Source organism: Pelophylax lessonae (genome assembly GCF_965119305.1).
Source record: "Pelophylax lessonae genome assembly, chromosome: 8".
NCBI lineage: Eukaryota > Metazoa > Chordata > Amphibia > Anura > Ranidae > Pelophylax > Pelophylax lessonae.
The window spans coordinates 286,964,021-286,989,784 of NC_138775.1; the positions used below are offsets into that span (position 1 = coordinate 286,964,021).

Sequence of the window (25,764 nt, forward strand, 5' to 3'; positions counted from 1 at the left end):
ATCCGAGAGAAACACGATATCCATGATCTGCCTGCATTGCATAGAGAAGCACAGAGACCCAGTGGTGACATTGCAGGGGCGGGGACCAGAGAAGGCAAAATATCCGCACACCACATGGGAGCAAATAGGAAAAGCTGATTGGTGGGATTTGCACTGATTTCCAGTATTATAGAAGCGGAAGGATTTGCAGGTAATTATTATGCAGTGAGTAGAGAGTGAGAGATGGGCGGAGTAGTGGAGTGCAGTCACCGGGCAGCACAGGGGGTGTATGAGACCCCCCACCCAGGGGGTGTATGAGACCCCCCACCCGTGTCATAGAGGACAAATACACACCAATGAGGATGTGAGCGCCCCCTTGAGATAATTCCACCTACAGTACTGAGCAAACACATACATTATACATGACTATTACCATAGCCTGTGCTGTGTGTACGGGGTGATAAGGAGGCACATTGTGCACTTTATAGCACAGATTATCTTTCTGAGATATGAGGAGAGCATTGAACCCGACACAACACATGACTCACATTTCCAGGAAGCCAATAGGCTTAAAGCTGAATTCCAGGTATGGATTTTATTACACGTCTATATTGTTCCAGCCTGCAGCATTGTAACTGCAGAATGTATATAGCATACCTGTGGGATCCCTCTACAAGCTACAAATCACAAGAGTAGACACTGCTACTACACCACTACAACACTGCTACTACACCACTACAGCACTGCTACTACACTGTTACTACACCACTACAACACTTCTACTACACCACTACAACACTGCTACTACACCACTACAACACTATTACTACACCACTACAACACTGCTACTACACCACTGTTACTACACCACTACAACACTGGTACTACACTGTTACTACACCACTACAACACTGCTACTACACCACTACAACACTGCTACTACACCACTACAACACTATTATTACACCACTACAACACTGCTACTACACCACTACAACACTGCTACTACACCACTGTTACTACACCACTACAACACTGGTACTACACTGTTACTACACCACTACAACACTGCGACTACACTGTTACTACACCACTACAACAACACTGCTACTACACTGTTACTACACCACTACAACACTGCTACTACACCAATACAACACTGCTACTACACTGTTACTACATCACTACTACACCACAACTACACTGCCACTACATCACTATTACACCACTACAACACTGCAGCTACATCACTACTACAACACTACAACACTACTACTACATTACTACTACACCACTACTACCCTGCAACTACACCTCTACTACACTGCAATTACATCACTACTAAACTGAAACGACATCACTACTACACCTCTACCACACTGCAACTACATCACTACTGCACCTCTATTACACAGCTACTAGACCACTTCTACACTGCAACTGCAGCGCTACTACACCACTATTACACAGCTACTACACTGCTACAACACCATTACTACACCGCTACAACACTGCTACTAAACCACTACTACACTGCAACTACACCCCTTTTACACAGCTACTACACCACTACTACATTGCTACTACACCACTACTACTGCACATCTACTACACTGCTACTACATCACCACTATTACATTACTACTACACTACTACTACATCACTACTACACCACTATTACACTACTACTACATCTGTACTCCAGTGATGTGCACTATGTGCGGTGTCAGAAGCAGACCAGTCGCTGAGCGTGTCTCTTGTGTATAGGAGGTCCATTCACAGAGCAATGACAGGTCCTCTTTGAGATGTTGAGGAGCTGCAGCTCGCAGTGTTGAGTCAGCCAACCCAGGGACTGCAGGGGTTAAGGAAGTAATGGCTGCCGGTGTCGGACGGTCCCCCCCCCCCCTCCCGAAATAATGTCCCCCATCAGCAGCTGGGTGGAATTATTGTGCCGCCACTACTCAGGTGTTTCATTTCCCCCCATCTCTGCCCCGTCTCCCTCATGAGGTGCGGCCGCAATGATACTCGAGGTCTGACCCGCATTTCAAAGGCTTTGCATCGTGATATTCGACTTTCACAGATATTGAGGAATTTATTGCCGCACCGTGATATATGGCAGGACTCTCCGACGGGAGCGATGTTCCTGTGTCTGATATATAGGATTTGTCAGGGTGCAGAAGGAGAACGTGGGGGCTTATCCGGGATTAGGTGCTAGGAGAGCGCGGACCAAGGGGCCCCATCGTTTTCTGCTGATGATGGTGGCGCGAACGCTACATGAGTTTGGCAGATGTGCTTCCTTTATGGCTTTTGTATCACTTTAGGCACGTGTTATCATTGTAAAGTAGGTTGGGTGCTGCAAAGATGGATGAGCCAGTAAGGTGCCCCCGTATATATGTTTAAAAAGAAAAACTTTGATTAAAAGCTCACCCAGGACACCCAGACACCCAGGTCCCTTGCCAACCATTCCTGGGTCAGTTGCGTCACTGTCAACCCTGCTGAAGACCACAAGGGCAAGTTCACTTGTAGTCTCCACTGGAAGCCCCTGAGATAGGGTGACAACTCAGGAGTGCAGTTGGGAAACCAGGGCAGAGCATTGTCACCTTGTCACAGTCAACCCAGGTGGAGAACACAAGGACATAGTCACTTGTAGCCTCCACTGGAAGCCCCTGAGACAGGGGGACAAGTCAGGAGAACAGTTGGGAAACAAGGCCATAGCGTATCCACCTTGTCTGACAACCCTGGTGGAGACCACAAGGACATATTCACTTGTAGCCTCCACTGAAAGCCCATGAGACAGGGTGATAACTCAGGGAAACAGTTGGGAAACCAGGGCAGAGCATTGTCACCTTGTCACAGTCAACCCTGGTGGAGAACACAAGGACATAGTCACTTGTAGTCTCCACTGGAAGCCCCTGAGACAGGGTGGCAAGTCAGGAGAACAGTTGGGAAACAAGGACAGAGCGTATCCACCTTGTCTGACAACCCTGGTGGAGAACACAAGGACATAGTCACTTGTAGCCTCCAATGGAAGCCCATGAGACAGGGTGATAACTCAGGGAAACAGTTGGGAAACCAGGGCAGAGCATTGTCACCTTGTCACAGTCAACCCTGGTGGAGAACACAAGGACATAGTCACTTGTAGTCTCCACTGGAAGCCCCTGGGACAGGGTGGCAAGTCAGGAGAACAGTTGGGAAACAAGGACAGAGCGTATACACCTTGTCACAGACAACCCTTGTGGAGACCACAAGGACATATTCACTTGTAGCCTCCACTGGAAGTCCATAAGACAGAGTGACAACTCAGGAGAACAGTTGGGAAACCAGGGAAGAGTGTTGTCATCTTGTCACAGTCAACTCTGGTGGAAAACACACAGAATATATCTACTTGTAGCCTCCACTAGAAGCTCATGAGACAGGGTGGCAACTCAGGAGCTTAACTGGGAAACCGGGACAGACTGTTGTCACCATCGCAGTCAACCCAGAGTGTTTGTCACCTTTTCACAGTCACTCCTGCTGGAGATCACAATGACATGTTCATTTATAGCCTCCACTGGAAGCCCCTGAGACAGGATGACAACTCAGGAGAATAGTTGGGAAACCAGGACAGACTGTTGTCACCATCACAGTCAACCCAGCTGGAGACCGCAAGGACATATTCACTTGTAGCCCCCACTGGAAGCCTCTAAGACAAGGTGACATCTCAGGTGAACAGTTGGAAAACCAGGGCAGAGCATTGTCACCTTGTCACAGTCATCCTTGGAGGAGACCACAAGGACATATTCACTTGTAGTCTCCACTGGAAGCCCCTGAGACAGGGTGACAACTCAGGAGCACAGCCAGGAAACCAGGACAAACGGTTGTCACCCAAGAAGAGGAAGTGACTCAACAAGAGCCTTCATGGCAGGATCATCAGACGTAAATGGGACCTTCACCATACCTCCTCCTCTTTTACAAATAGACAATTGTTTTTTTTTTTTTTTTTTAGCATGGTACCTAGGTGAGAATTTCTCTCCGTCCTCTGCTCATGCGCAGATGTGCATCAGGGTTTAGGTCCTGAAAAAGCTTTGTGGCACTTTGGCTTGTTTTTCTGACCATCTGCACATGCAAAGACCGAAACCTTCCCTGTCTTTGCACTTGACCAGAAAGTCACCTTCATGTGTGCAAATGTGCAAACGAGATCTGCCGGGATCTATAGGCCAGGCAGAGCACATGGACATATCTGTGCATGTACCATAATGGTGGCACCCAAGGGGGGTGGTTGACCACCAAGGGAGGCAGACTGAAATTCAGTCTAAATGTTGAAAGCTGTGGATCTAAAAAGGTTGAAAATTACGACCATCTGCACATGCAAAGTCCGAAACCTTCCCTGTCTTTGCACTGGACCAGTAAATCACCTGCATGTGTGCAAATGTGCCAATGAGATCTGCCAGGATCTAAAGGCCAGGCAGAGCACATGGACATATCTGTGCATGCACCATAATGGTGGCACCTAAGGGGGGTGGTTGACCACCAAGGGAGGCAGACTGAAATTCAGCCTAAATGTTGAAAGCTGAGTTTCGGTCCTGGTCATTGGATGGGCTGATCTTCTGACCCCTTAAAAAGGTTGAAAATGATGTTTGTAGTTCTGTTAGTGTCTGCGTTTCGGACCTGGTCATTGGATGGGATGATCTTCTGACCCCTTAAAAAGGTTGAAAATTACATTTGTAGTGCTGTTAGCTCTGAGTTTCGGTCCTGGTCATTGGATGGGATGATCTTCTAACCTCTTAAAAAGGTTGAAAATGACGTTTGTAGTGCTGTTAGCTCTGAGTTTCGGTCCTGGTCATTGGATAAGATGATCTTCTGACCCCTTATTGATCTGTCCCCTGAGATCAGAGTCTGGCTATCCCCTTTATCTCCATCTTGGATAAGGGAAGGATGAATGGGTGCTGGGGGGTCTCCAAACAGATCAGATAACCCCTATCACCATCCGGGTGATGGCTATCTTGGTGGCATTGTTTTCCTGTGGCAGTTGATAGGGTCAGCACACTGACAGAGGTCCCTGTGTGGTCTGTTTATGAATGGTCTCAGACGCCTGCCCATCACCGAGTATCACAGCCGATTTCCATTGGTTGCCAAGGTGTGCAGAGAGGTCAGCGAGACCTGGCCGAGTGATAAGGGTGACTACGGCTAAACAATGGCACAATCACTCTTCCTGCTCATCTGCATTTGTTCTGAAACTTGAGACTTGGTTTACAACAATGGAGCTTCCTCTGTAAAAGGGTTTCATATTGGAGGAACTCTTTAGTCTATTCATGGCTCATTTTTGGGGATTTTCAGATTTTTTTTGCAGCGCATGCAAAACCTATTGACATGAGCAATTATTCTGTGTCATGCAAGAAGATTGCAGTAAAGCTGATTCCCTAAATGAAAACCGAACGAAACTGAAAAAGGATTTTTAAAAAATGCGCTCTTTAGGCCCCATTCACACTTTGTGTAGGAGGAACTCGTGTTCCCGCTCACCATCTTGCGATGGAGAAGAGATGCTTGAGAGGGGATATGATATAATGTACTTCGTAACATAGGATGAAAAAAAGGCCTCTAGTCCATCTAGTTCAACCAATATAAAACCTTTTTTTTAGTTTTTTTTTTTTTCCCCATAAGCTGGATGCACTTTTTTTTTACAACCAGGACCATCATTAGTACCTAAAACGTCATAAATTAAGATAGCTTGACACATAAGGATGCATCTCTTCCTAGGTCAGAGGGCGACAACGGGATGTGAAAGGTTTCGTCACTTGACGTCAACACCCCACAAACAACATCAGTCACGGGTATAATAGTAGGAAGGCAAAGATGCCGATCTTGCAAGAAAAATCGGAAAGGCAAGAAAGTGTAAACACATACAGGACACAGATCACCTAATAAACGGGGCAGTTGGTTCCTGAAAAAAAAAACAATAGTGAGGATCCTCACTATTCATCAACTGGTTTTATATAAGTTTCCGGTGAGGATACGTGTTTTATCTCGTAGTAGTCAGTCAACTGGAATACTTCAGCTACTGGACTATGTTCAACGTGACTTTATTGGAAGAGGCTATTTGGAGTCGTGACATTACAGATCAAGTCCAGTTGGATGTTAATAACTACTATTAGATTTACCATGACCTGGATAAATGAGAAGCTTCACAAACATACATATTATACAACATAAATAAAAAGCAAATACAAAAATACATCCTAACTGGTCAGGGTTTATAAATTATTTATTTAAACACCAACCTAGAAGAACATACAGTTAACAATCGAATGGTCAGAGTTTGTCTCAAGGGGGGGGGATCTTCCAGTTGTTGACACATTCTGATGATTAGTAGGGATTGTTCCTCACCTCTGAGAAATTTGTTCTTGATTCCTGTTGTATCCCCAGGGAGAATGAAAATCTCCCCATTGGAAAATTGGACAAGTTCTCTACCCAAGACCAAATAAATTTAAAAAAATAAAAAATAAAATTGTTTGGCTTTAGATACACTTTAAACTTCGAAATTCAACGTTGACCTGGAAAAACACCTTAAATCAGCCTTTCTCATCCTTTTCAACACAGAGGAACCCTTAACCACTTTACCACCGGAGGATTTTGCTGTCTTACGTCCAGGCCACTTTTTGCGATTCGGCACTGTGCGCCTTTAACTGACAATTGCGCGGTCGTGCGACGCCGTACCTAAACAAAATTTACGTCCTTTTTTTCCCACAAACAGAGCTTTCTTTTGGTGGTATTTGATCACCTGTGCGCTAACAAAAAAAGAGCGTTTATTTTGAAAAAATAACAATATTTTTAACATTTTTTTATTTGAAATTCCCCCCAAAAATAATGTAAAAATCAAATTTTTTTAAAATTTTTGGCCAATTTGTTTTCTGCTACCTATGTTTGGTAAGAAAAATCACGATAAGCGTATTTTGATTGGTTTGCGCAAAAGTTATTGCGTTTACTAACTACGGGAAAGATTTCTGTTATTTTTGGTGTTTTTTTTTAACGCGTAATGGCGGCGATCTGCGATTTTTTTTGCGGGACTGCGACATTGCGGCGGACAGATCGGACCCTTGACTGACATTTTTGACACTTTTGGGGGTACCCGTGACATTACTGCAGTAATCAGTGCTATACATATGCACTGTTACTGTAAAAATGACACTGGCAGTGAAGGGGTTAATTTTATTTGAGAGGGAGGGGTTAATGTATGCCTGGTGCTTACTGACGTGTGGGGGGGGGGGGTGACTGAGTGACAGAAGGACAGATCGGATGTTCAGCTATGCTGAACACTCCGATCTGTCAGTCCCTGTCACTTAGGAGATCCACCCGCTCTGTTTACACAGGCGGGCGGATCTCCTCACTCGATTCCCTGACGATCGGGGAAGAGTGGCGGCAATCGCCGCTGATCCTCCCCTGGCCCGACTCCCGCTGTGACTGAAAACAGCGGGAGCGTGCCTCTGGCGGCGCGCGAGCGCCGCCTACAGGGGGAGGAGTCCAGCGACGTAGGTCTACGTCGCTGGACGGGAACGAGCCACTGTGCCGCAGTAGCAGCACAGTGGCTGGGGGTAAAGTGGTTAAAATAACTTTCCTGTTTTAGGGAACCCCTACTAAAAGTTACTATATCTACAGCTCATAATACATTAGTGTAATGGTCAGGGGGAAGAATTCTCCTTACACTTGTGGTCATTGGGAAGAATGACCCCTTACAGATAGCTAAAAAGATCAATGGTGTCAGTGGGAACTTAACTGAGAGACAGAAATTGCTCATTGCTCAAGGAACCCCTAGCAACCTCTGGAAGAACTCTAGGCTTCCATGGAACCTTGGTTAAGAAACCCTCCCCTAGATGACTATGCTACAATTGTACCTCTGGAGAAGGCAACCTCTTACCATCTCCTCTTCCCAACGTACGCCTAAACGTTGCTCATTCCCTCTCTTACCTCATACTGCTTAACCACACTCCAATTCCTGATACCCCCCTCTTCCCTTTGTATTTTTGTCCACAGTCTCCCTCTTAGAATTGCTCAGGGAACCCCTAGCAACCTCTGGAAGAACTCTAGGCTTCCATGGAACCCTGGTTAAGAAACCCTCCCCTAGATGACTATGCTACAATTGTACCTCTGGAGAAGGCAACCTCTTACCATCTCCTCTTCCTAACTTACGCCTAAATATTCCTCATACTGCTTAACCACACTCCAATTCCTGATACCCCCTCTTCCCTATGTATCTTTGTCCACAGTCTCCCCCTTAGAATAACAAAAAGTTATTGGAACCACCAGAGATCCCCAAAGCTTCTCACCAAAAAAATGAATGTGACCTACTCCGAATCCCAATACTTAAACCCTACATCAACTATTCTCAGCCTGGGTTTTGTGGAATCCTAGGGTTCCTCCAGAGATTGCTAGGGGTTCCTTGAGCTGTGGAAGATTGACTTTTCATTTGATGGTGCCTTTAAAGTTCCAAGTGGAAAAGCCAGTAGCATGACTCCAATTAACATTTTGGTTGTGGCATTCTGACCACCAATGCAGGGCATACATTCTTTTACTTTTGCCCCCCCCCCCCCACGCATCAGTTTTGGTAAGGGTTCCCCGAGACCTGAAAATTATTTTAGGGGGTAAAAAGGTTGGGAAAGTCTGCCATACATCTTATATAAAAATGTTCCTGCGAGCAAACAAGACTAAGCTGCACTACATCTTATACCTCACATTCTTTATTGTTTTAGCCTTTTGATACTGTTTTGTGACTATAATGTATCTTATGACCTCCAATATACAAAAAATTTAAAAAAATATATATTTATTTAATAAATAAAATGAAATCCCCTTCTATATCTTAAACAAGTTCTGTAAATATGAAAGCAAGAAGACCTAAAAGAAGTAATAAAAAAAGTAGAAAGGTAGAGATAAAATGATATTATCAATGATAACGATTATAAATAAAGATAAAATATATAAAAACTGACAATGAGAATCCAGAATCTTTAAACAAAAATTGTATTTTCTAATTGATACTTTTAAAGTTCTGTTTAACAAACGTTGCTCAGTTGTATTTGTCTATTGCTAAGTACAGTTTATACATGTTCCTTATTGTTATAAACTGTTCATAGATACTGTTTACAAAGTGTCTCGGACAAATAGTTTTTAGAGCGATAGTAACCACTGAGCCATTCCCTTTAAACAATGGTCGGTTATTTTTGGCACATTACGCCATGAGAGGGTAGCGCGTAAAGCTCTGCCCCATGGACGCCCCTCATTTACGAGTGTCAGAAAGTAATTATTTCTCATCAGAATGGCTCTTGCGCCTTGTGCATGTGTTTCCGGGTGTACAGGAGACAATATAAAAATATACAAGTGACCTCAGGACTGTGCGGCAAGGTCTAGGCCTCAGGCTTCCTTCCTATAGGAAGGGTGTGAAATGTCAGTGAGGCCTGACAACCGCCTGTCCTGCACAGCGAGGTCTGCTCTTCCACAGACTGCTGGGATTCCAGGGATCCAGCTATCCCACTTTCCTGTATTTTTTCTTCACCTTTTGTTCCAAATGGTTCCCACAGAAACCTACGGAGAGGGGTGAGGCCGCAGTATAGGCCGGAACAACGGCGAGCAAACAATAGACAATACTTTTTTTCTCTTTGGCTCAATATTATACACACAGCTTCTTCAATTGGTTTTGATGTTTATGGTTGTGTCAAGGTACTAGAGAAGGTCTGGCTTAGGGACTTAAGCGAAAACCGATTGGAAGTGTTCTTCTTGGGTTCTTGCGACCGATGATGGCACCTGGAAGCTACATTCTCAGTTCATAACACATGAGTTGTTGGTATTGCTTTACCTATGTACAAGGCTGTCTGTCTGTCTGTCTGTCTGTCTGTCTGTCTGTCTGTCTGTCTGTCTGTCTATCATCTGAAAACTAGTTGGATGAAGCCTGGAGACACATGGGTGCTGGATATGCCCCCATGTGTTCAGTGCCTATATACAAACCCAAGAAAGACTTGTAGCCAATTTATTATTGGTCCATGTGGTATATTACTAATATTGCATTGCATATCTGGAAGTCCAGTCCAGCCAGAGTTTTTTTTATTTTGTTTCAGCTACAATGGGGGAAGGGTTAGAGCCCATGCAGTTCTGCAGCAATGCTGGCAGCACTCATACGTCTATTTCCCAAAAGCAACCTCTGGATATGGTGCTGAGCCCATGCATTCAACCTCTTTGGTCGACCGTGGCGAGGCCTGTTCTGAGAGGAACCTGTCCTGTTTTCGGGCTTTCTTGTGCATCATCTTTAGAAGAGGCTTCCTTCTGGGACGATCAGTCATGCAGACCAATTTGATGCAGTGTGTGGCGTATGGTCTGGCAGCACTCATACATCTATTTCCCAAAGGCAACCTCTGGATTTGACGCTGAGCACGTGCACTCAACCTCTTTGGTCTACCATGGTGAGTCCTGTTCTGAGTGGAGCCTGTCTTGTTAAACTGCTGTATGGTCTTGGCCACCGTGCTGCAGCTCAGTTTCAGGGTTTTGGCAATCTTCTTATAGCCTAGGCCATCTTTATGTAGAGCAACAATTCTTTTTTTCAGATCCTCAGAGAGTTCTTTGCCATGAGGTGCCATGTTGAACTTCCAGTGACCAGCATGAGAGAGTGAGAGCGATAACACTAAATTTACCACACCTGCTCCCCATTCATACCTGAGACCTTCTAACACTAACGAGTCACATGACATCGGGGAGGGAAAATGGCTAATTGGGCCCAATTTTGACATTTTCACTTAGGGGTGTACTCACTTTTGTTGCCAGCGGTTTAGACATTAATGGCTGTGTGTTGAGTTATTTTGAGGGGACAGCAAATTTACACTGTTAGCCCCTGTTCACACTAGGGCGACCTGTGAGGCGACTTGGTCGCCTCACAGGTCGCCGCAGGTCGCCTTCCATAGGGAAGCTGCGGACCCATTCTAATAGGAGCGACACAAGTCGCTCCGACTTATAAAAAGGGTCCGGAGCTTCTTTGGGGCGACCCGGAGGCGACCGCCATAGACTTCAATGTTATGAAGTCCTCGGAGGTCGCCACCCGAAGTCGGATCGCCCCTATGTGAACGGGGGCTGATACAAGCTGTACACTCACTACTTTACATTGTAGCAAAGTGTCATTTCTTCAGTTTTGTCACATGAAAAGATAGAATAAAATATTTACAAAAATGTGAGGGGTGTACTCACTTTTGTGAGATACTATATATATATATATATATATATATATATATACACAGTATATGTATATATTCCAAAATAAAGCAGCACCCATGGGCCCTGAAAGGTGAACACAGTGAAAAAGTTTTATTTTGTTGTTTCAACAAGGCACAAGCTTGTCTTCTTTAGGACAAAATATATATTTATTAGATAGTAATGCCAAGCACACTGCTAGCTGCATAACATTTTCCCCACTAGGGGCGCTGTTCATTAGCACCTCTTTTTTTCTATACAAGGCAGCAGATCCCAATTAGGCACAAAGACAGGAAAGATATTATTTATCCTTATTTCCCCTTTTGTTTTCCTTTAGCTAATTAGTGAATACATAAAACAAATGCATCTAGAAAATGGACCCTTTCCATGAAGTCTATTTTCTGCCAGCACATTATTTCTATAGAGAGGCGTTAGGTCTTCCTTTACACGCCGACGCCTACACAGGCAGGGATCCTAATTTAGCTAAAATTACATTTACTGGCTGGGAGTCTGTTTAGGAGTTGTCAGCCAGGCGGAAGTCAGGGGAGCCGTCCCTGAACTTGATAGCGTCTTGTAAATCTGGAGGCCAGAAAAACTACCATAAAATCTGCAGTCTTTAGGAGGTTTTCAGTCACCTATTTTATATCAAATCTGAGCAATAAATAAAGAGAATCGGTCACCTAGAGTGAAAGAATGGCACTGGAGCCCCAAAATTGTCCTATTGGTATTTCTATACCATAATGTTGAAGTTTTATTTGAACAAGTTTTCCTGATTCTGGACTGGAAGCTTTTACATGCCAAAGAATGGTGGAGCTGGAGGATGTTAGAGACCTTGCGCTCCTCCACCTTCCATTTGAGGATGCCCCACAGATACTCAATAGGGTTTAGGTCTGGAGACATGCTTGGCCAGTCCATCACCTTTACCCTCAGCTTCTTTAGCAAGGCAGTGGTCATCTTGGAGGTGTGTTTGGGGTCATTATCATGTTAGACTCCTGCCCTGCTGCCCAGTCTCTGAAGGGAGGGGATCATGCTCTGCTTCAGTATGTCACAGTACATGTTGGCATTCATGGTTCAATCAATGATCTGTAGCTCCCCAGTGTTGGCACCACCACCACAGCCTGAACCGGTGATACAAGACAGGATGGATCCATGATGCCAAATTCTGACCCTACCGTCTGAATGTTGCAGCTGAAATTGAGACTCATCAGACCAAGCAACATTTTTCTAATCTTCCATTGTCCAATTTTGGTGAGCCTGTGCCAATTGTAGCCTCGTTTTCCTGTTCTTAGCTGACAGGAGTGGCACCCGGTGTGGTCTTCTGCTGTTGTAGCCCGTCTGCTTCAAGGTTGGATGTGTTGTGTGTTCAGAGATGGTATTCTGCATATCTTGGTTGTAATGAGTGGTTATTTGAGTTACTGTTGCCTTTTCTATAATCTGGAACCAGTCTGCCCATTCTCCTCTGACCTCTGACATCAACAAGGCATTTTCCACCACACAACTGCCGCTCACTGGATATTTTCTCTTTTTCCTACCATTCTCTGTAAACCAGAGAGATGGTTGTGTGTGAAAATCCCAGTAGATCAGCAGTTTTTGAAATATTCAGTAAAAAACAAATAAAGTTGCGCTAAATATCAACAAAAGAGTCCCTGTGACAGAACAAAAAGTATAATAAACGTGATATAAGTCCATTAAAATCTCTGTATACACCATCAGCAAACCGAATATTTCTCTCCAATCTGCCTCCCACTTACACCCCCTTCGTTCCCCATTCTGATGCTCACTTTGAATTTCAGCAAGTCGTCTTCACCATGTCTAGATGCCTAAATGCATTGAGTTGTTGCCGTGCGATTGGCTGATTAACAATTTATGTTACCGACCAATTGAACAGGTGTACCTAATAAAGTGGCCGGTGAGTGTATATGTGTATATATATTGTCCTATACATTGAAAATAACAGAAGAATCTCTTTTCTTTTCAGTTCTACCTACAGTCGCGGTTTACGTGGCGAGGAGCCCGCCTTCTGCGTCCACTCCTGCAATTCACGCTGCTGATGATGGCGTTCTACACGGGGCTGTCCCGGGTCTCGGACCACAAGCACCATCCCACAGACGTGCTGGCAGGATTCGTACAGGGAGCGCTGGTGGCGTACTGCATAGTAAGTAACGCTTCACACAGGAAATTCATCGTCCGGACTGAAATTCCCATAAATATGGGAGCATGAAGGAATTCTGGGCTGTATCTAATGAGGGAATCAGTGAGCTGTGACCCCGAGATCTGAGACATAACCAGGCCTTTCTATTAATGCTTCTTCTTATAAAGTGTGATTGTGCCGAGGAGAGGCTGGAGCCGCATTTCATCAGGAATTTCCCTGGTCAGCGAGACTCTCATGAAAGAGGGTTTGTTTTACTGCAATGGGGATTGTACAAGTTGGTGGAGGGCTTTGTTGTATCATATGTAGAGGGGACAGCGAGCTGCACCATACTCTGAGCTGCCCCTTCCTCTATAACTCTCCTCTCCTGAAATACTCTGCTCTGCTGGAGGACTACTCTACCCTGCTGGAGGACTCTGCTCCTTCCTTTATAACTCTCCTCTCCTGAAATACTCTGCTCTGCTGGAGGACTACTCTGCACTGCTGGAGGACTCTGCTCCTTCCTCTATAACTCTCCTCTCCTGAAATACTCTGCTCTGCTGGAGGACTACTCTACCCTGCTGGAGGACTCTGCTCCTTCCTTTATAACTCTCCTCTCCTGAAATACTCTGCTCTGCTGGAGGACTACTCTGCACTGCTGGAGGACTCTGCTCCTTCCTCTATAACTCTCCTCTCCTGAAATACTCTGCTCTGCTGGAGGACTACTCTACCCTGCTGGAGGACTCTGCTCCTTCCTTTATAACTCTCCTCTCCTGAAATACTCTGCTCTGCTGGAGGACTACTCTGCACTGCTGGAGGACTCTGCTCCTTCCTCTATAACTCTCCTCTCCTGAAATACTCTGCTCTGCTGGAGGACTCTGCTCCTTCCTTTATAACTCTCCTCTCCTGAAATACTCTGCACTGCTGGATGACTCTGCTCCTTCCTCTATAACTCTCCTCTCCTGAAATACTCTGCTCTGCTGGAGGACTACTCTGCACTGCTGGAGGACTCTGCTCCTTCCTCTATAACTCTCCTCTCCTGAAATACTCTGCACTGCTGGAGGACTCTGTTCCTTCCTCTATAACTCTCCTCTCCTGAAATACTCTGCTCTGCTGGAGGACTCTGCTCCTTCTTCTATAACTCTCCTCTCCTGAAATACTCTGCACTGCTGGATGACTCTGCTCCTTCCTCTATAACTCTCCTCTCCTGAAATACTCTGCTCTGCTGGAGGACTACTCTGCACTGCTGGAGGACTCTGCTCCTTCCTCTATAACTCTCCTCTCCTGAAATACTCTGCACTGCTGGAGGACTCTGTTCCTTCCTCTATAACTCTCCTCTCCTGAAATACTCTGTTCTGCCTGAAGACTCTGCTCCTTCCTCTATACCTGAAATACTCTGTTCTGCTGGAGGACTCTGCTCCTTCCTCTATAACTCTTCTCTCCTGAAATATTCTGTTCTGCTGGAGGACTCTGCTCCTTCCTCTATATCTCTCCTCTCCTGAAATATTCTGCTCTGCTGGGGGACTCTGCTTCTTCCTCTATAACTCTCCTCTCTTGAAATACTCTGCACTGCTGGAGGACTCTGCTCCTTCCTCTATAACTCTCCTCTCCTGAAATACTCTGCTCTGCTGGAGGACTCTGCTCCTTCCTCTATCCAAAACTCCTCTCCTGAAATACTCTGCACTGCTGGAGGACTCTGCTCCTTCCTCTATCTATACCCTCCTCTCCTAAAATACTCTGCAGTTCTGAAGAACTCTTGTCCTTTCTCTATCTATACTCTCCTCTCCTGAAATACTCTTCTCTGTTTGAGGACTTTTCTCCTTCCTCTATCCAACTCTCCTCTCCTGAAATACTCTGCACTACTGGAGGACTCTGCTCCTTTCTCTAACTCTCCTCTCCTGAAATCCTCTGCACTGCTGGGGGACTGTTCTCATTCCTCTATCTAACTCTCCTCTCCTGAAATCCTCTGCTCTGCTGGAGGACTCTGCACCTTCCTCTATCTAATTCTCCTCTCCTGAAATCCTCTGCACTGCTGGAGGACTCTGGGGGAAAATCTACACCCTGCTACCACCCCCCCCCCCCAGTTCAGCCCGCCCCTGGTGGCACTGGAGTCGCCCAGCACTCATTGTTCCCACCGCTGAAATGTCATATGACCGGGTATGACTTTTGTTTTTACCGGTGCATATGGCCAACCAGATGGTTCAGCCATTACCGCACAGATCGGGTTACCTCGCCTCCTTGACTTTTGACATAATGCAATGATCAGAGTCTGCTAGGATGAGTGAATGGAAACGTAAATTTGTTACAAACAATCCGAATACAATGTAACAAATCATACAAATAAAATGTAACAATCATAAAATATGAATACAACAAATATAAACAATGATCCACATTCCCTAAATCCAAGTCTCAGCTGTCCATTCCTTAGGAGGTGAAGGACTTTCCCAGCGCAGACGCTTCGCTCGCCACCCTGGGAATCTCCACCAGCTTGTTTTCATTGGAAAAAAAAACCCTCTTGATTCGAGATTTGTGCAAATCAGTTTACCATGATTGCAGCTTAGAGCCACTTTTCTTGTTCTCATGCAATTTGCACGCTTGCAGCGGGGACCAGACGGCCGTCTCTGGAAACCCAACCCAGACATGTGTTCTCTCTTAATTCGGGAACCTCGTGGAAAAACCAAACGGCTAATCAAGCTGCGCCTACACTATTATCTGAAACTGCGGCCAGAGTCACCAAAAGAATAACACGGAGAAGAATGCAAAAGATTACATGATATTTACTCGGAATGTTTAGTGTCAAGGTTAAAGAGGAGCTGTCACTAAGCCAAACAAATTCATGACGTGCCACAGTGTTCAACTACAAAGAAATCCATCTTTTAACGTTAAAAAGCCATCCTTCATCCCCAGTGACTTTGCCTAGGCTGCCATGAAGCCATCAGTCTGTTGCAGGCAGGAGGAAGCATTTCCTCGGTCTAGCACCCTCTAGTGATCACTCAGACTGTACAATGTACTGTACTTTACAATTGAAAAGTCACCTGTGATAACCAGTCACTTTCCCTAGATGGGCTGCTCTACACTGGACACAGGGGAAAGGGGCAGGTGGGCTGCTGTACACTGGACACAGGGGAAAGTTGAAGAATGGGCTGCTCTACACTGGACACAGGGGAAAGGCGCAGGTGGGCTGCTCTACACTGGACACAGGGGAAAGGGGCAGGTGGGCTGCTCTACACTGGACACAGGGGAAAGGGACAGAAGGGCTGCTCTACACTGGACACAGGGGAAAGGTGAAGATTAGAATGGGCTGCTCTACACTGGACACAGGGGAAAGGTGAAGAATGGGCTGCTCTACACTGGACACAGGGGAAAGGTGCAAATGTGCTGCTCTACACTGGACACAGGGGAAAGGTGCAGATGGGCTGCTCTACACTGGACACAGGGGAAAGGTGCAGATGGGCTGCTCTACACTGGACACAGGAGAAAGGTGCAGATGGGCTGCTCTACACTGGACACAGGAGAAAGGTGCAGATGGGCTGCTCTACACTGGACACAGGAGAAAGGTGCAGATGGGCTGCTCTATACTGGACACAGGGGAAAGGTGCAGATGGGCTGCTCTACACTGGACACAGGGGAAAGGTGCAGATGGGCTGCTCTACACTGGACACAGGGGAAAGGTGCAGATGGGCTGCTCTATACTGGACACAGGGGAAAGGTGCAAATGGGCTGCTCTACACTGGACACAGGGGAAAGGTGCAGATGGGCTGCTCTACACTGGACACAGGGGAAAGGTGCAAATGGGCTGCTCTACACTGGACACAGGAGAAAGGTGCAGATGGGCTGCTCTACACTGGACACAGGGGAAAGGTGAAGAATGGGGTGCTCTACACTGGACACAGGGGAAAGGTGCAGATGGGCTGCTCTACACTGGACACAGGGGAAAGGGGCAAATGGGCTGCTCTATACTGGACACAGGGGAAAGGAGCAGATGGGCTGCTCTACACTGGACACAGGGGAAAGGGGCAAATGGGCTGCTCTACACTGGACACAGGAGAAAGGTGCAGATGGGCTGCTCTACACTGGATACAGGGGAAAGGTGCAGATGGGCTGCTCTACACTGGACACAGGAGAAAGGTGCAGAAAATGCGCACACGCTCCATTGCGAGCCTAAAAATCCATTCTTGACCACCAGTGACATTCCCTGTGGTGACCCCTTCTCCTCCCCTGTACACTGTAGAGACGTTTTTATTGCCTAAATTTGTGTTTCGCAACGTTAGTCTGACAGCAAGTGCGATGCAGATGGCCCGCCATGACGGCTTAGTAGGTCGCTTCAGAAACGTTCTCAGTTTTTACATAAGCCGTATTCGTGCTACAAAATCCTCCAGGACATGGGCAGGATAAAAGTGTTTTTCCAGGCGGCCTCGGCTCATTTATATAGGAAACAGCTGGACTGTCAGAGCCCTAAACTTCTATTGTGTTCTGTATCCCAACCACGCTACCGCCTCACCAGGAGTTTATATTACAAAGATACTGCTGCCTTCACTGGAGGACCAAAAATATCAGCCGGGTCCTGGGCACTTACTATTGTTAGATGGTTTTGGTATAAGGAAGGACAAGGGGCCCTTCAACTTGACCTCCGGCCTTTTCTTCAATCTTGCACGGTTGTACCGCCTCCTCTCCTGGACTGAAATGCTTACTCTTATTTCACTGCACACTGTGAGCTTCTCACAATGTGCATTAGAAGCTGCAGCAAGTCTAATGCTTTGCTGGGGCTGGGTCGCTGGGCAGGTTGGGCCCCCTGGGCAACTGCCCAGCATGCCCATTCGGTAAAATGGCCCTGGCATAACTCCTCCCAAGAGCCAGCCTGCTGTTTCCATCCAGACTGAGAGCTGTTGAGTTTGATATTTGCATAACTCCTCCCAAGAACCAGCCCACTGCTTGCATCCGGACTAAAAGCTCTGTAGTTTGATATTTTCATAACCCCTCCCAAGATCCAGCCCACTGCTTGCATCAGAACTCAGAGCTCTTGAATGAAGTACTAATGTCGGGTGCTGTGATGTTTTTAGGAAGCTATGTACAGCACCCTGCTGGCCCCTCCCACCAGCCATGATCAGCCTGCATACAGAACAACAGAGATTCAGTGATGACATTACTGGGGCTAAAATAAGGTAGATAAAGCATGTTTTCCCCCAGGCTCAATCAATATAAGGGTCTAAGGGTCCATAGGGCTGCACTGGATGTGATAATGACAAGGAACAGTCCACCATAAGCACCATCTGCCAACAATGGAGCACTATTTCTCCCACTTGCTCAAACGATGGGGCAGAATTCTTTCCATTGACACCAATGATGGGGCACTATTCCTCTAACTGTCACCAACAATGGGGCACTATTTCTCCCACTGATACCAATGATGGGGCAGAATTCTATCCATTGACACCAATGATGGGGCACTATTCCTCCCACTGATACCAATGATGGGGCATTATTCCTCCAACTGACACCAATGATGGGGCACTATTCCTTCCACTGATACCAATGATGGAGCACTATTCCTCCCACTGATACCAATGATGGGGCACTATTCCTCCCACTAACACCAATGATGGGGCACTATTCCTCCCACTGACACCAATGATGGGGCACTATTCCTCCCACTGATACCAATGAAGGGGCACTATTCATCCCACTGATACCAATGACGGGACACTATTCCTTCCACTGATATCAATGATGGGGCACTATTCCTCCAACTGACACCAATTATGGGGCACTATTCCTCCCACTGACACCAATGATGGGGCACTATTCCTCCCACTGACACCAATGATGGGGCACTATTCCTCCCACTGACACCAATTATGGGGCACTATTCCTCCAACTGACACCAATGATGGGGCACTATTCCTCCATCTGACACCAATGATGGGGCACTATTCCTCCCACTGACACCAATAATGGGGCACTATTCCTCCCACTGATACCAATGATGGTGCACTATTCCTCCAACTGACACCAATGATGGGGCACTATTCTTCCAACTTACACCAATGATGGGGCACTATTCCTCCAACTGACACCAAAGATTGGGCATTGTTTACTTCCACTGAATGTGAGGACATTTTCTTCTGCCAGTGGCCCTAGTCTGGCCCCCCTAAAGTCTAAAGGACAGTAAATTGACCCTTTGTTTAGAAGGCTGAAGACCCCTGCCCTAGACAAAACAAGCAGTTAACGCTTGCAGTGCAGGTGCAGCCCCAGTGCAAAGAGGGGGGATTCCAAATATCCCAGATTTGGGCTTTAATTATAATAAATGTTGTAGGCGTGTTATCAGCAGCTAAAAAAAATGGGTGTCCCTTTAACAGCAACTAATATTTCCATAATTCAATTCCATGCTGACAGCTGCCTTAAAAACAGGCGCTAAATTGAGCGTGACCCTTGTGTGTCTGAGTACTGACAAGTTATTGTTGGGAGTGAGCTGCCGCCGCGCCTGCGGAGGGCCAGTGTGTGTAGCACCACTGCTGGTGTCATGCCACAGATATGAGTGGAGCAAAGGGGTCACACACAAGAACAGAACACAATGTGGGATGATGTCATTCTTCCATCACATCCATGCCCTCTGCCTTTCCTGGCGCTGCGTCATCTTGGCGGCACACCATACAGTGGCGGTTTGCACCGCCATGAAATCACCTTCTACATTGGAGGAAGAGGACATCATCTTCACCACAATTACTAAGCAGGAAATGACTGTGCGTTGATACAAATACTACGGAATCATTTAAGGCAACAATGTAACGAGCGACAGCGGGGTGCTGTTTTCCATTTATTCGTAGATTTCCATTCATGTGGCTTGTGGTCTGCTGTTCTAGGCTACCAAACTTTGTCCGCTCATTGCCCCGTGCTTAGTGAATAACCTCTGCCTGTCCTCTACAGTATGCTTACGGATAAGCTGGGTCCGTATTAAAATCATTTCATAAGTAAGCCGAGCAGGGGGGCCCAAAACCGTTAGTGCTGTGATTTTTTACTTAATGAGTGTGTGCAAATGATTCATGTTGTTGGGTAAATAGAGTGCCATAGAGCAGCTACAGGTGCCAGGGTGTGACAGTGCATGCTGGGGGTTGTTGTCCCTCTGAATCTGGAGGTTGACAAGCTACAGTGTTGGGCGGCCAATGCGCCAAAGCAGCAGTACCAGGACAAGGTCATCCAGCGCCCAGGGCAAAGATGCCAAACTGCCCCCCCCCCTTTCCTTAGGATTAGGGTCAGGGTGCCCCCATCCTTGTAACAAACATTGCGCCCAGGCCAGCCGCCCTTCCTGCCTACACCTTGCCCTGGTCATGCAAAGCAGTACCATTGGTATGACGGCATCCCTTTAAAGAGTGTATGTGTGCAAAGGACTCTTGTTGTTGGGTTAAACCAAAAGCCATAGATCAACTACAGATGCCAGGGTGTGACAGTGCATGCTGAGGCTTGTAGTTCCTCTGAAGCTGGAGGTCAGCCAGCTACAGTGTCAGGCAGCCATGCACCAAAGCAGTAAATCCATCCCTTTAAATAAGTGTTTTTGTGCAAATGACTCTTGTTGTTGGGTTACATGGAGAGCCATTGGGTAACTAGAGATGCCAGGGTTCTGTGTGCAAATAACTCTTGTTGTTGGGTTACATGGAGAGCCATTGAGTAACTACAGATGCCAGGGTGTCTGTGTGCAAATAACTCTTGTTGTTGGGTTACATGGAGAGTCATTGAGTAACTACAGGTGCCAGGGTGTGACAGTGAATGCTGGGGCTTGTAGTCCCTCTGAAGCTGAAGGTCAGCCAGCTACTTTGTTGGGCGGCCATGCACCAAGGCAGTACCATTGATATGATGGCATCCCTTTAGATGAGTGTCTGTGTGCAAATGACTCTTGTTGTTGGGTTACATGGAGAGCTATAGAGCAACTACAGGTGTCAGGGTGTGACACTGCATGCTGGGGCTTGTAGTCCCTCTGAAGCTAACGGTAAGCCAGCTACTGTGTTGGGTGGCTATGCGCCGAGACAGGACCATTGGTACGATGACATCCTGTTAAAGGAGTGTGTGCAAATGACTCTTGTTGTTGGGTTAAATTGAGAGCCATAGAGCAATGGCAGATGCCAGAGTGTGACAGTTCATGCTGGGGTTGGTAGTCCCTCTGAAGCTGGAGGTCTGCCAGCTGCTGTGTTGGGTGGCCATGTGCTGCGTCTATACCATTAGCATGATGGTATCATTTTTAATGAGCTCTTTAGATGAGTGTCTGTGTGCAAATGACTCTTGTTGTTGGGTTACATGGAGAGCCATAGAGCAACTACAGTACATGTGTCAGGGTGTGAAAAGGCATGCTGGAGGTTGTAGTCCCTCTGAAGCTGGAGGTCAGCCAGCTATAGTGTTGGGCGGCCATGCGCCAAGGCAGTACCATTGGTATGATGGCATCCCTTTAAGTGAGTGTCTGTGTGCAAATGACTCTTGTTGTTGGGTTACATGGAGAGCCATAGAGCAACTACATGTGCCAGTGTGTGACAAGGCATGCTGGGGGTTGTAGTTCCTCTGAAGCTGGAGGTCAGCCAGCTATAGTGTTGAGCGGCCATGCGCCAAGGCAGTACCATTGGTACAATGGCTTCCTGTTAAAGGAGTGTGTGCAAATGCCTCTTGTTGTTGGGTTAAATTGAGAGCCATAGAGCAATGCGCCAAGGCAGTACCATTGGTATTATGCCATCCTATTAAATGAGTGTCTGTGTGCAAATGACTCTTGTTGTTGGGTTACATGGAGAGTCATAGAGCAACTACAGGTGCCAGTGTGTGACGAAGCATGCTGGAGGTTGTAGTCCCTTTGAAGCTGGAGGTCAGCCAGCTATAGTATTGGGCGGCCATGCCTCAAGGCAGTACCATTGGTATGATGGCATCCCTTTAAATGAGTGTCTGTGTGCAAATGACTCTTGTTGTTAGGTTACATGGAGAGCCATAGAGCAGTTACATGTGCCAGTGTGTGACAAGGCATGCTGGGGGTTGTAGTTCCTCTGAAGCTGGAGGTCAGCCAGCTATAGTGTTGGGCGGCCATGCGCCAAGGCAGTACCATTGGTACGATGGCATCCTGTTAAAGGAGTGTGTGCAAATGCCTCTTGTTGTTGGGTTAAATTGAGAGCCATAGAGCAATGCGCCAAGGCAGTACCATTGGTATGATGCCATCCTATTAAATGAGTGTCTGTGTGCAAATGACTCTTGTTGTTAGGTTACATGGAGAGTCATAGAGCAACTACATGTGCCAGTGTGTGACAAGGCATGCTGGGGGTTGTAGTTCCTCTGAAGCTGGAGGTTGACCAGCTAAAGTGTTGGGTTGCCATGTGCCAAAGAAGTACCTGTGGCACATTGCCATCCTTTTTACATGAGTGCTGGTGTGCAAATGATGCATCAAAAACACGTGTTCAAAACACGCTGGGAAAATATATCCTAGGCTTAGTGAATTGGAGTGCCCAATGCATAAAATATGCATTACTGCACGTTATTGCAACACAAACATACAAATGGAACCTAATACATTGTGGCTGTTATAAAAAAGACAAAATATTAGTTTTGACCTTTTACCGGTGGAATGTAAAACATTTTATTTTGTAGGAACAGCTACTGAGGTGGGAGGTGTGACGCGCCCCATTGCTTTGCAAAAAAGAGCATTTTTGTTACAAAAAATACATTAGAAAGACACAGAAAATAATATCACCTTGCAAATAATTCAATTTTTTTGTGGAATTTAAGATAATTAAAGGGCTCCAGTCAGCCCATTGACTTCGCACTGGCCAAACATAACTTCCAGTTAGACCGGTGTGCCCGTTTCACCTCTGAAATATGTAAAGCAGCAAAAAAAATCATCGCCCTTTTACAGATCAGAGACCCAATAATGAGTGCACATTCCTAGCCCAAATCTGCAGTTTATTTTTTGGGTGGGGATCTCATTTTTCAGGAAATGGACCAAACCCAACGTAGAAAAAAAAAAATGTTTTCCCCTTCTTCTGCCGTTCCACCATTCATTGTGTGACCCAGATGAGGCTGAGGACTATTTAGCAGCATATCCCGGCCCAGCAGAGGTTGGATTTCACGGGAGCTTCCAGTGTTTGTCTAACCTCCAGCCATAGCCAAACACGGCCCAGCTGCAGAGAGGAGGCAAAGGGCAGACTATTAGTAACTTAACAATTTCAGGCCTGTCACTCCGAAATACCAGGTGAACCTTAAAAGGGATTTCTTGAGAGGCGCCTCTGTCTTCCCTGCATACCTTAATTGTTTCAGCCTGTAAACTAAATGATTGAATCAACTGCTGGAGCTCCAGGATTTCCAGGCTTCCTTGGCAAAGAGACGTTTCAAAAGGACAGTGACTGCATAGTACCCAGAATTTATCCTTCATTGGTCTGATTGATATATAATACAGCACATTGATTTCTGAAGCCAATCCAATCAATAGAGAGCGGTGACATCACTGAGAATGCAGCCTATCCATTCACTAGAGACCAGTGACATCACTGAGAATGCAGCCTATCCATTCACTAGAGACCGGTGACATCACTGAGAATGCAGCCTATCCATTCACTAGAGACCAGTGACATCACTGAGAATGCAACCTATCCATTCACTAGAGATGATGACATCACTGAGAATGCAGCCTATCCATTCACTAGAGACCAATGACATCACTGAGAATGCAGCCTATCCATTCAATAGAGACCGGTGACATCACTGAGAATGCAGCCTATCCATTCACTAGAGACTGGTGACATCACTGAGAATGCATCCTATCCATTCACTAGAGACCAGTGACATCACTGAGAATGCAGCCTATCCATTCACTAGAGACCGGTGACATCACAGAGAATGCAGCCTATCCATTCACTAGAGACCGGTGACATCACTGAGAATGCAGCCTATCCATTCACTAGAGACTGGTGACATCACTGAGAATGCAGCCTATCCATTCACTAGAGACCAGTGACATCACTGAGAATGCAGCCTATCCATTCACTAGAGACCGGTGACATCACAGAGAATGCAGCCTATCCATTCACTAGAGACCGGTGACATCACAGAGAATGCAGCCTATCCATTCACTAGAGACCGGTGACATCACTGAGAATGCAGCCTATCCATTCACTAGAGACCGGTGACATCACAGAGAATGCAGCCTATCCATTCACTAGAGACCGGTGACATCACTGAGAATGCAGCCTATCCATTCACTAGAGACCGGTGACATCACTGAGAATGCAGCCTATCCATTCACTAGAGACCAGTGACATCACTGAGAATGCAGCCTATCCATTCACTAGAGACTGGTGACATCACTGAGAATGCAGCCTATCCATTCACTAAAGACCGGTGACATCACTGAGAATGCAGCCTATCCATTCACTAAAGACCGGTGACATCACTGAGAATGCAGCCTATCCATTCACTAGAGACTGGTGACATCACTGAGAATGCAGCCTATCCATTCACTAGAGACCGGTGACATCACTGAGAATGCAGCCTATCTATTCAATAGAGACCGGTGACATCACTGAGAATGCAGCCTATCCATTCACTAGAGACCAGTGACATCACTGAGAATGCAGCCTATCCATTCACTAGAGACCGGTGACATCACTGAGAATGCAGCCTATCCATTCACTAGAGACCGGTGACATCACTGAGAATGCAGCCTATCCATTCACTAGAGACCGGTGACATCAGAAAATCGTTAGAGGCCGCTGATATTACATAATAATAATGCAGAGTTTATGTTGCCTCTATGTGATAATTAATCAGTAATCTGTGATACGATTGCTTGCATTGTAGGAAATATTAGAATTCATTGAGTCTCATTCAGTAAACCAATACACAGAGCAAAGCATTAGGTGCAAAATACAGCGACCACAGCAACCAATCAGAATCCATCTTCAACTCGCTGGACCTTGATAAAGCAAATTCTGATTAGCTGCCATTGGTTACCAGTCAGCACTTTATTTTCCGTGTTGGAATTTTTTGGAATAAAGTTGATCACACGGCCATATGTTTTCCATAATATTTACAGGAATATAATGAGAAAGTAAATCCAGCCATAAATAAAGCCTAAGAAAACACAAAGTCTCATAAAACCCGAACAAAAAAAAGTCATAAAGTGAGTGTTATAGATGACCCCGGAGGGATGTGTGACCCCCCGCTGTGCGCTGTCCCCAGCTGACACTGCGAGTTGTCGGGAGTCGCAGGAAATTAGGTGGAGGTTGGCTGGAAAGTTGACGGCTCACACTCCTATTCCTGCAGCTGTATCTCTGCCCCCGATATGTAAAAGTCGTCTATTTCACATCCTGCTGACGGATCTCTTTATTGGGGATTCAGGAAATCGCGGCCAAATATCTCTTCCTACCATTGCTGTGAACCTTTTGTGTCAGCAGGGATGAAGCTGAAGAATAGAAATGTAATTGTAGAAGAAG

The 25,764-nt window shown here is 46.2% G+C and overlaps 1 protein-coding gene across 2 annotated transcripts in view; it reads left to right on the forward strand.

Moving 5' to 3' along the window:
• PLPP3 (phospholipid phosphatase 3) overlaps positions 1–25,764 on the forward strand; it is a 100,503-nt gene that overhangs the window by 69,098 nt on the left and 5,641 nt on the right. For both annotated transcript variants that reach the window (XM_082264825.1, XM_082264824.1), the window contains exon 5: positions 13,163–13,339. In XM_082264825.1, coding sequence (XP_082120951.1) covers positions 13,163–13,339 — 177 coding nt within the window. The remainder of the gene's footprint in view (positions 1–13,162; positions 13,340–25,764) is intronic.